This window comes from Gobius niger (assembly GCF_951799975.1).
Source record: "Gobius niger genome assembly, chromosome: 4".
NCBI classification, from domain to species: Eukaryota; Metazoa; Chordata; class Actinopteri; order Gobiiformes; family Gobiidae; genus Gobius; species Gobius niger.
Genome location: NC_136855.1, coordinates 19545910 through 19557990, shown reverse-complemented (window position 1 = coordinate 19557990; position 12081 = coordinate 19545910). Strand labels below are relative to the sequence as shown.

At 39.3% G+C, this 12081-nt stretch overlaps 1 protein-coding gene across 14 annotated transcripts in view; it reads right to left on the bottom strand.

Annotated features, from left to right (window-relative positions):
• The window catches only part of plekha7b (pleckstrin homology domain containing, family A member 7b), a 65897-nt gene that overhangs the window by 19993 nt on the left and 33823 nt on the right, over window positions 1-12081 (bottom strand). For all 14 annotated transcript variants that reach the window (XM_079554983.1, XM_079554980.1, XM_079554973.1 and 11 more), the window contains 6 exons: window positions 11078-11161; window positions 6287-6398; window positions 4696-4800; window positions 4317-4389; window positions 3816-3916; window positions 47-225 (listed from right to left, as the gene is read on the bottom strand). In XM_079554983.1, coding sequence (XP_079411109.1) covers window positions 47-225; window positions 3816-3916; window positions 4317-4389; window positions 4696-4800; window positions 6287-6398; window positions 11078-11161 — 654 coding nt within the window. The remainder of the gene's footprint in view (window positions 1-46; window positions 226-3815; window positions 3917-4316; window positions 4390-4695; window positions 4801-6286; window positions 6399-11077; window positions 11162-12081) is intronic.

The following is a 12081-nucleotide window of genomic DNA, read 5'->3' as shown; positions in this document are numbered from 1 at the left end:
CCTGCCTCAAGTGCAAGTGCAGGGTACTCAGCAGAGTGAGACCAACCTCTTTATAGTGTGGCTCTGCTGCATCAGCGCAGCCTGGTTCATGGCCCGGATCCAGCCATTCATGTCCTCCTGTGTGTCCGCGCTGAAGAAATATGTCCGCATCCCGCAGTGTTCAGCCTGTGAGCCAATCACAGAGTTCTTATTGTAAATGTAGGAGCGCATTCCTGTATGGCTCGCCTATCAGAGAGGGAGACATTGAGAGAGAAGGGGAATGCATGAGGGAACTGGACAGGAAGTAGCTGCCAGACAGGCTGATGGGTAAAAACATGCTCCTGCAATAAGACTGACAGCTGTTAACTTTGGGAGAAAACCAGAACCATACTTTCTGCAGAGTAAACACAAGAAAGTAAGTGTACTTTGCAACTGCTTTTCAGAAAAGCTTATTGATCGATTATCTCTATGCAGTTGATAAAACATGTAATACTATACCTTTATTCTACCATTCTGTAAAGCAGTGATAAAATAGTAAAAACAAATGTATGTAAAAGTTCTAAGGGATTTAACGTTCAATTCTGTTTCTTACTTTTCCAAAAAATAAGTCTGAAAACATTGATGTGAAAGGGACAAAGAGTGAAAGTGATAAGATCCAAAACAAATACAATGAAATCTAAAAGGAATGTGGGAACAACACTTTCCTGTGTTCCCACTTCACACAATGAGATAAGTGAAATGCAGAAGGACTACACACACAACGACTCACATATTGATTCTGCAGGTTGACTATCTAGTGGTAAAATAGCACTGTTTAAAGTGTTGGAACATGAACTCATCTTTATTTATTTAAGTTTTTATTTGTACTCAGTATGAAGTGCAAAAGAGCTTTACTGGAATAAATGCAGGAATGTTTCTGTTGTGAGTTCCTCATACACTGTATTTTGTCCAAATGTAATGTGTATGTATAAAATATTACTATCCATCTATGTATGAGAAGATTATTTGAAAAGACAAACTAATCACTTCTCAAATGCTATGCACTCAACACATTGTGTCACACAAGGTTAATGCCAGATGCACATTTAAAGAAATGCACATTCAGGCACTAGCTACTATGAAATGAAATGAAATAAAATGAGATGAAATGAAATGGCAATGACAGACCACTGATGGCTGGTGATGAGACAAAATCAAATACCTATTCATGCAAGACAGGAAGCCTGTGTAACTCAGGGCAGCCCCTGCTGACAATAGTACTCACTCCGCCCGTGCACACACATCAGGTCACAATGGAAGCAATTGACCAACACAGAATGAGAGAAAAGGTGAGAGAAATGAAACCAAGCATAAACAACGGAAAGATACAAGAACAGTCCATTGTGGGCTGAAGATAAATGTATATTCAGGCCAAAAAATCAATGATAAAAGTGAACGCTCAACTTTTTCATACCAATAAAGATTTTTAAAGGTGAGAACAAATATCTACACTAAGGCAAAACATTGTCTTCTTAATCTCAGTCAATGCTATAGAAAAAATACACATCAAATACCACTAGGGGATTGAAGGTCAGTCTCAGCACTACACAGCACCGGTATTTATTTGATAGGTAGAGTTGCAAAATGCATAACTAAAACACTGTACTTTATGGCAACTGGATCAGAGCTAAAAAATAATAATAAAAAAAAATAGTCAGACAAGGTTATGCAGCAACTACAGTCTCCTTTTACCTAACCTTACACTCGCTCCCCCTCAAGCAGTGGGAGGAGATGTTCAAGTGCTGCTGAATAGGGCAAATGCATAATTAATATTCCCAGCAGCAGAATTAACATACAAAATCCATTGTTGTATCTTGGAGATGAAAGAGCCTATGCACACTCTCATTCATGGATATTTTCTCAGCCGCAGACACGCAGAGATCTGAACAGAATATGAGGGGTGAAGTACAAAGGCTGGAGAGGAGGGATTGCAGCAGAATGCCCCGGAGCTGCAGTGGTGCATCAAACATTCAGGCACTATTGTTCTTAGCTACAAGCCCGCTGTTTCCACAAAGGAGGAGCTGGGTATGCTGTAACCACCAGACATAGTACATCTCCTAATGCCTATTGGCAGTTTCCACAAAAGAAAAGATGAAAAAGGACTTATGAAAGAGAAGACTTGAGAGAACAAATGACAGAGAATTGATGTTAAATGGTTCTATCATGCTCCATTAGTGGACACTGTTGTCTAAACGTGACTGATTTCCCTTGGTATCAGCAAGTGTGCGCCTTATGCAGTAAACTAATAAAAGTTTAACTGGTCTCAATATTGAACGTACTGCAGCAATTAACACAGATGGAAGTTTTTCATGACATTCACAAAACTCAAGGTCCAAACATATACAGTACTTATTCAAATCAGCGTGTGGAGCTTCAATTATTAAGTCTAACCTTCCTATTACCCTTGCGATAATTACTAAATTCTAATCTACATAACATAATTAAGCTTAATCATAGCGTTTTCATGAAGTTATCCATACGATACCAAATTTGACTGTGCCGCACATTCTATTTTTATTCATCCATTACCAGACAACTATTCTGGCAGACAGCAGGTGATTTATGGTGATCCCAGCTGACTTGACAGCAAGAGTGTGTGTACAACCCGGACAATCACCAATAAATGGCTGTGCTCATAACTATTCTCACTGATATGCTCGCCTAAGGGCAATTTATAATGAATTATCCATTTAGTCCTCTTTTTCCCTTTGGGCTTTTCTTTTCGTCGAGAGTCGCCACAGCAAATCATCTGCCACAGAGCAAGAATCAGAAGAAGAACCAGGATCTTCAAAAGGATTCGCTAACTGGAAGTTTTGACCTGCTGTACATGTTTTGGGTTGATGTAACCAAGTATCCAAGCGGAGAACTGGTAAAATGACAAAATTGGTTCATGACTCTTAGTGACTTGATTTAGTTATGGGATTGAGCTTTGTTCGTGCCTTTGAAACTACTTTCGGACATCTTATCCATGATGTTTTTGTAGTATAACGTAAAATAACGTGTCTAGAAAAAACCCCAACCGAGCACATTTTCTCCATTACCCAAATCGAAAAGCTTCTTGAAAAAAGAGTCAAAATAGCGACAAAAACGAGACGTAAATGAGAATGAAAACGGAACAAAAAGAGCAATAAAAAATGACAAAAAGCACACAAAAAAAAAGACTAACAGAAAAAAGCCACAAAAGAGCAAAAAGAAAGACAAAAATCTATTAAAATGTGGCACAAATATGATGAAAACCCAACAAAAAAACGGTGGAAAAAAAAGTTTTAAAAAAGTGACAACAAAGCGGGGAAAAAGATCCATTTAGCCCAGTTTTGTAGGTCTTAGCTTTCAAATGAGGTGCTACACTGGCCTATAGGCTGTGACCTTGTGGATTTGGGTGAAGATGAACTGGAGAAAATGCACTCGGTTAAGGCGGGGGTTAAGAGGTTCAGATATTTCAAAATGTCATTACACAAAATGCCAGCAGAGGGCGCAGTGCTACGGTAATGACACACTAATCTCCATAAGGAAGATAGTTTGACCACAGAAAGGATCAGGACAAAGTCGGTGAAGGCTGACGCTTTGAGTGCAGAAAAAGGAGACGGACTGAATGTGCAGAATTATTGAAACATGCACGAATGAAACAAAACACCACTCCAGGTGTTTGATGAGGATATACTATTTACAACATTGCTAATAGCTCAAAAAGAAAGTTGACTAAGCATGATGTAGGCCCTTTAAAGTTGGAGAAAGCATAGAAGTGTAATAAAGCATTGACCAGATTCTGCTGCATTCAACATAATTCTACTTGTTACCTTGAAGGCGTATTTGCGGTTTATATGATCTTCTGTTTCAACAGGCGATATGACATAACTGGGCAAGGGGATGCTACCAAGCACTGTCTCCTCTCGACTGTCTGCAAATAACATGGACACATAGAGACGTTAATGTTTCAGGTAAAATATTAAAGATCTTTGCAATTACACAAGGAAAATTAATGGGTATCTGCAGCCTGGATGGGACTTTGTAGCAGCATGGGGCAGAAGGTGGCAGGTGGCTTATTTATAATTTAGCAAGATTGATGAAAAGATGAGCTGGATGCTACACTGTGACAAACACATATCACGACGCGCACAGGTGTGAGAAAGCCATGGAGAGCGATAGGATGTAGGTCTAATTACAAGCGGTCATTAATCTGCAATTGTTACTATCCCTCAAATGAGTTCATATGAGGTCCCGTTTGTTCAATTTAAAGCGGCATTGTATTTCATTAATGCCGGCTCAACCCAAACCAAGTGCACTTTCCATGCACTTACCTTTGTAATAAAACAAGCAGAAGTCTGACAAAACAAACCACTTCCTCTTCCACAGTCGCATTCCAGAGCTGTCCTGCGGAGAGGAGGCAAAGCAGCACAAAATATATTTAGAAATTCCCCTTGTAGAAACACTATTATTCACCTTTTTTTAGAATTAATGTTTGAGCCCAAATTTAGAGACCATTTACAACAATTCACCTTGCTTTTTAAGTAGTAAATCAGTAACCTGGTGCCATATTTGGCCATATAAATGTAATACAAATAGAATATATTTAAAATAGCTAACAACAAATCAAAATAGCCATTTAATTCATCCCTAACTAGGGCTGGGCAAGTTTCAAATAAGAAGATAAGAAGAGCAAAGAAAGGAAAATCTTACCTGTTTATAAAGCCACCCTCTAACCACCACTGGGATGTTTAGATTTCTTTTAATAGAGTGATCCCTTTTGCCGAAACTGTGTACTTTTCCACTGCCTCTGAAGCCCTGGTGGAAACAAAGAGGTTACGAATCAGTAACAACACTGGCATGTGGTAGTGCTTGGCAGCAATTGATCTTCTGTTTGCTTTGTACAGGAAAAGGCATACCAACAATATTAAACCAAATGTTTTTGCCTCTTGAGATTCCACAAGAGAGTGAGTGACATTCTTATTCTAATTCACAGCTATTCCAGTTTCTCCTTTTATAAAAGCAAGTGAAAATACCAAGTCATGTTTCATATGGAGAGCTTAAGCCTAGGTGTAGATAAAGGCAGAACAGATGCCACAGCATAATTGGATAAGAGCCTTTTTTACAGATTTATGAGAAGCAGATATCTTAAAATGTCTGACATGGCAATGCAAAAGAGTGCTGTTATCAAGTTACTGTAAAAACACAACAATACAGCGCTGCATATAACCTGGGCTGTGCCGGCCTCAGCTTTCAGAGTCTCTCTGGACACTCACCCCTATGAATAATGTAATCTTAAAACATACACACAAGAAAAATGTGCCAGATAAGTATGTGAGAAGATTGAGAATCTGTAATAGGTTGCGTTCCCGCGTTCAACATTCTAAGGAGCCAATACAGGTGAAACTCTGAAAACTAGAATATCATTCGTTTTTAATTTGAGGTTTTACAAGCTGAACCATAATTATGAAAATTATAACAAATAAAGGCCATACATATCTCACTTCGCATGTAATGAGTCATCATATATTAGTTTCACAGTTTAAAGCAGTACTAAGTCACTTGTTTACCTTAATAAATCCTTTCCGTAGTCCCTCTGGGGGTAATATAAGTGTTAATGGAATGATTGGGGGGTCTTTCATCTCCCCCTGGTGTCTCTGGCCAGAAAGCCGCAATTGCAACTTTCCTGCACCGGGTCGGAGTCACCAATACACACTGGAATGGAATCACGAAGAAGAAGCTAACAGGCAATGCTAACTGTGAGCTAGCGCCATTTTAACAGTATTTACAGCCAAGTTTGAGTGAAAAAAAATGATCTCCACTGTGTCATTGGATGTACAATATCCCTCTCTCCCTTTGTCTTTTCTGTCAGTGTAGTATTTACTCTCACGGACAATTAATGAGTAAAAAAACTGTAACATGCTAGGACACCTGCAGTGGCGCTTATGGCCTCTAGGAGCATGAGTTACGCTGCTTTAAGTTGAATAACAGAAATGAATGCACTTTTTAACAATATTTAAATGTTCCAAGTTTCACCTGTAGAGTTGTACTGGCCCCTGCCCTCAACCTGACATTATGGCATCATCACACTATAAAATGTGAACACAACCTATTCATTAGTGAGTCCAAAGTCTGGTTTAATCGGGAATTATCACGTTCAGTTAAATACAACATAGGAAAAGATGATTTTGTTGACCCCAGAACCGGAAAACACAACACATGTACAAAGTTAAACAATATACTAATCTGTAGGCAACTACCAGCTATACTGTTTACTGTCTGGACAGACAAAAGTATATCCCACCTTTGAGCCAGATGTGCCATCCTGTGGAGCAGTGGTCACAGCTTTGGACATGTCTGTGACCATGCTGGGGGATCTGTGATTTGACACCGACTTGGACATGCGAGACTCAATTCTTCAAAACAGAAAAGAGAGAAAAAGTTAGTTAGGACAAAGTTAGAAAGAGTTGTTCTTCCATCAATGATGACACAACCGACTGAGCTTTTGCATAGAAAGGATATGACAATTCCCTGACGAAGCCACTCTGCCTCGGCCTGTCACACCAGATGCATTAACAGTGGTACTTTTTGTGCTAAGAACTTTCGGCTCAACTCTGAATCAGACACCTGCAGCAAGTTTTGAGTTGATCTTGCGGGCAACATCAATCTTTATGAGCACAGTCAGGCTATCTTTGGGCACAGGAGTCTGCATTCTTCACAAGTTCCCATAACACAAAAATATATCTCTTGCTAAAAAAGGATCCATGTGGAACAAACGGTGTAGTATCTGCAGCTTTAGCCACAGGCAGTCTAAATCATATGGAAATGACTTACCACCGAATGCATTATTAAGGCTATGAATATGTTTTTGTGATATTTCGTCTTTGTAAGTGCGTTTGTTTTTCAGACAGCATCATTTATAAACCTATTTTATGACAGAAAGCACTTTCAGGAATTGATGGGAAAACTGTTCCCAATGCAGCCCTCTGTCATATCTGGTGTAGGCTAACTTCATCGTTGTCACATATTAGGGCTGCGCACTGTGAGAAAAATGTGTGATAATCAATAACAGTCTTGAATATAGAAGCGATACTGTGGCAAAATCATTTCAACACAGAAATACATTCCATTAAATGAACAATTTGCTAAATGTCTCTCCCTATTTTGCCATGAGTGGTCCAGTCTAATAAAGCAGGTGGGTCAAAAATCCTTGAAAATAAGAATGATATTGTGCCGCCTCATTATATATTGACTTCTTTTTGTGAAGTTCCACCTCTTTCAGTGAGTTGCATCACAAGGTCTAAACAGAAGCTTGCAAAACAGCTAGGATATATAATGTATTGTACTATGAGGCAACAAATGTAGACTTGGAGTGGTTGTATTGCAGTTATTTTGCAAAAGCATTCAATACTCTTTTCAAGACGAGAAAACACCCAAAAACGTATGTATAAAGAGAGATATCAATAAATAATGTATAGGATAACATTCCTTAATACTTTCTAGCCGGGTACCCTTGTTAGCTCTTGCTGGTTCAGTAATGACTTTCATTTCCTGTAGCTTATTCCTGTTAAAATTTGCTAACCTCCAAAGGTGGGGCTCTGCGGGGTGAAAATCTGCCGACCGTGCAGGTAATTGAAATTAAATAAAGTCACTCTTTGCCGAGAAACAAGTTAATCTGAAAGTGTAGCTGTGGTGAGCTCTTAGGTAAGGAAGCATTCATTTTGAGAGGTGGTGAGTTGTAGTGTGACTTTCATGATCAAATCGGATCATTTGGATCACTCTATGCCTCTCTGCGATGAGTTCTAACATAATATGATGTATCAGACTGGCTTCTGAATGAATCAATACAAAAATGAGGAAGCCTTTTGAACGGCTCATTGAGATGGACGGATCCCAAAGATTCAGCGCCCAAAAAAATGCAAGCCAAAAATCCCATCACTAGAAAGTTGTATATGATAAACAGGCGAACAAACTCACTTCTGACAGAACGTCTGAGCCATTTGCTGATACGAGGCGGAGTGCGTGCCAAGACTAAACCCAGAATGTCAGCGGAACAGAAAAGATCCCACATTGGAACAAAACATACATTATCAGCAGTGTCCCTGTGAGGCCAGTGTTTTTACAGGATGTCTCTGTCCTATCAAAGGGACCGGGCTGTTTTATGTGAGCCTCTCATAGTGTTTACCACCTCTGTCATTGAAACGGTTTCCTGGGAGATTTGTTGTGGCATGTGTTGCAGCAGAGATATATTTCTCATCTCAGTTGGAAATCGGGAAAAAAAAAGACCATAAGCTCTATCACCTCTCGCTTTTTGCTTCTTTTTTTTTCGTTGTGGAGGAAATGAGGGCATGTTTTTTAATGCATTTAATCCTTTCAGGCTGCAGGCTCACAGAAGGAGTGCTGACGAATTGATGATGGTGTGATAATCAATAATAGAGTCAAAGCCTTGAGACGTTGAAGCACGGACTGATGGGGATCTGTCTGGGGACAAGGCTCATCCTCCGCATTGTCCTGATCTGACACAGGGCCTCCTGGGAGCCGTGTCCTGCTTTTCACAGAGACACACCAAAGGAAAAAAGGCATTTCCTATTCTTTTACACAACATACTTTTCAAGCGTCGACATTCTTACTTTAATCCAGCTTGTAAACACCATCAAAAAGGAAACACGATATTACAAACGTTGCAGATAATTATGTCGAACTGAAATGTCCTCAGCCAAAGTAAGTTTGTCTGAGTACAAGGCAACTCAGCAGAACTATTGCGCACCATTCCTCGTTTGGCCTGAAACCAAGAGGTGATGCAGCATTTCAGCATGCATTAACACAGAATAGAGTTTTCCCTCATCGTGGAGCAAAACAGGGCAGTGTTTTAAATCTTTGGGCATGCAGTGTAATACAGTGGTTCTCAACTGGTGGGTCGCAAGACATTTTCAGGGGGTCCTCCTTCGCCTTTGACACAAATTACATAGAAAAGAAACTCTATACTAAACTCTATATTAAACGGGCATGTTTCACTGCAGTGTCACTTTTCAGGGTCACTGCAAAGAAATGCTTAAAAAATGGCCTGCAAGTTCATGAAATTGATACAAATGCTGCGTCAAATGTTTTGCACATAATAGTAAACAATCCATTATAAGATATTGATATAAAATCAATGAAAATGAGCATTGATAAATAGAGATGATTGCATTTTAGTGAGTATCTACTGTATAAAAATTAGCAAATGATCTTACAACTAGAGGTTTTACAGTGGCATCATTTGTACTACGATGCACATATTTCAAAGGCACACTTAATCCTTAGCCTAATTTAGCGAGAAAAACAGATGAGATAAATTGCAATTAGGCTTCAGGAGCTTTAGCGATCAGCGAGGGGGGGCTGCGTCTTTCGACATTCTTCGTGCCACAAAGGAATCTGTGCGGCGCGAGTGATCTTCTTTCAGCTGCAGCTTAAATCCGATCCAACACCTGCTCTGGTCTATGGAGCTCTAAACCTGCCATGAAGCTATGACGGATTTGCAGGATGGAGCTCAACAACAGTGAGCGCAGTTGTTGTAAAATAATGGTAAGTATGAGGCAAACACGTGAACAGCTACAGATATAATAATCTATGTAAGTCACAGAGATCAAAAGGACAATAGTTCAATAATGCTTTGAGATTAAAAAGAAGAAAATAATTCCTAAATTAGAAATATCATGAGTAAAACTTTTGCACATGTTTAAGTTACTAGGGAGATCATTTACCAAGCGTTTGCTCATGTGCAAAACAATTTCAAATGGTAAAGTAGGTGTAACAGGCCCACAATGTAGATGGATACAGACGGCATTGCGTCATAGAAGGGGGCGTGGCCTCGCCGAGGGGGAAAACAGACCTTTTGGGAAACACAATGTTTCACTCTTGCCATTTTCTGGCAAAAAAACGTATTTATCACATACAAATAAAGTCAAGTCTAAATCGGGGCCATATATGGATGTTTATTCACAGCTGATTGTTCAGTAGAAGCGGAAAAAGAAAATGCAGTCGTAGCTAGCGCTAGCTAAAGCTAGCATTAGCACGATGCATCATGTTAGCATTCTCCGTTATTTATGTAACTGTTGAACCACTTTGCTCCTCTCCATGTCTTTGTATCTTTGTTTAGTAGAAAACTATATTCACAATTCAGCATTTTTTAAAGTACTTTTTGAATAATTAGAGAAAGTTTAGATTTATCTCCAAATTGTTTTCCCCCTTAACTGGTTTCAAACATGACCATATATGGGCGATTTCAGAGATGCCGTTTTATCTATACTATATTCTATTGTATTATAGCTCTTAGCACCTGACCCCTATGTGTTGCTGTTTTAGCCTGTGTTAGCACAACACAAATAGAAATTGTAAATCTCAGCCAGTTGGAGGACCTCTGTGATCTACGTGACCTACTTGCGATTTATGATAATTTGTGCAAAAGTCTTTTGTTTCCACAGTCCTGCCTCCAAACATATCATGTAGTAAGTGAGAAGAGGAGTGGGATTTAAATTTAAGATTATGTATCGTAGTGAATTGATAAATATGAACTTTCAATTAAATTTGTTTATGCCTTACATGTACCAGAACATAGCTTGTTTTTTAGGTTTTCAAACATCTGATTTATCAATATTGTCAGCAAAAATATCCAATCCATAACTTACAAAACTTGCAACAACTAAGTGATGATTTAGATTGAACAAAAGGCACAAATTAGCATACACAGGCTGATTGATGTGACAGATTCATAATAGCACACATGATATGAACACCGCTTAAGGCAGCAGGCGTCATTATCATAAATCCTATTAGGGCACATAGAGCTTACAACATGAGCAAAGTAACTTATGACAGCCGTAAAGCACATTCAGTCACAGTAAATACATCTCCCCTCCCTCACTATTATGTGTCCCTAATTAAAAGTTAATTGAAAGTCGACTGTTGCAGCTGAAAGCCCCGCCCTTAATGATCCGCGTCGTGAGACTGGGTGACAGGCTATTTTCACAGTCTATTTCTAGCATGACCTTGGACTAACCTCTGAGTGTCTCACCGCACCACCTACCCGCGTATATATGTGTCAAAGGGCACTCACCTGTCCTGTAGCGTGTATTCTGTGTTTTCGGGGGAGATCTGTCCGGTCACTGGATGTCGAAACGTTGTGGCCCTCACGTTGTGGCTTTGGGAGACGGGGGGAGAGAAAACAACACCAGGGGAAAACACAAAATTAGAGTCATTAATCATATTGGTGCCTGATTGTGTCCAACCGCTGGCCTGTGCTTCTGCTGGTATTCTTCTGCCAAATTTAGGTTACAGCAAAAAATGACACTATCTATCAACTATCTCCAGGTTACAAGCGCTCAAAAAAAAAGTCATGTTGTTTTAAACTTGTACAGCTATACCCCTCGGCTTTCTCCAAGAGTGTACCAGGCGCCATTGATTTCAAATACATGGGGTCATTTATTTCTTTAACTAGGGCATAAACACATGTTACCACTATTGCGAGACAGAGCGAGTCACCTTCAGATTTATAGTTAAAGCATTGACTTTCTGGACAGTTGGTTTGGTAATAAAATAGCCACGAGCCGCAGCTGAAGAGCAAAGAGCAGTCGGGTCAAGCCTTGGTCATTTATAACAATCTGCTCTAATGTTTTATATTGGACTGTCCTGCCCATTGGCTGGAACAAAAGATGGAGCTATTAACCTTTGGGTGTCATTTAAGTCACGTGTTTGGGACATTTGGGGCAGGATTGTGCTGTTGGGATTTTGTTGGTCTGTTTACTTCATAACTCTGAAAATGAGAAAACCAAACCCACGTTTAGATAATGGCCACAGTAGAATAACAATAGGGCTGCACGATATGTAAATAGTGATTTGTGTACTGAATTTGCGATTTTACTAAACCAATTCAACACAAGGACGTTCCATTACATGTTTACATATAACATAAGACCTTTTTTTTTCATCTGAGAAAGTCAAAACAAGTCTTAACTAACAACTAAATCACAACCAAAATAAGGACAAATGTAATCAAGCTTTTGTACAGTTGTAAATGACTATATAATATTAGCTAATTTGTTTATATATTGTGCAGCCCTA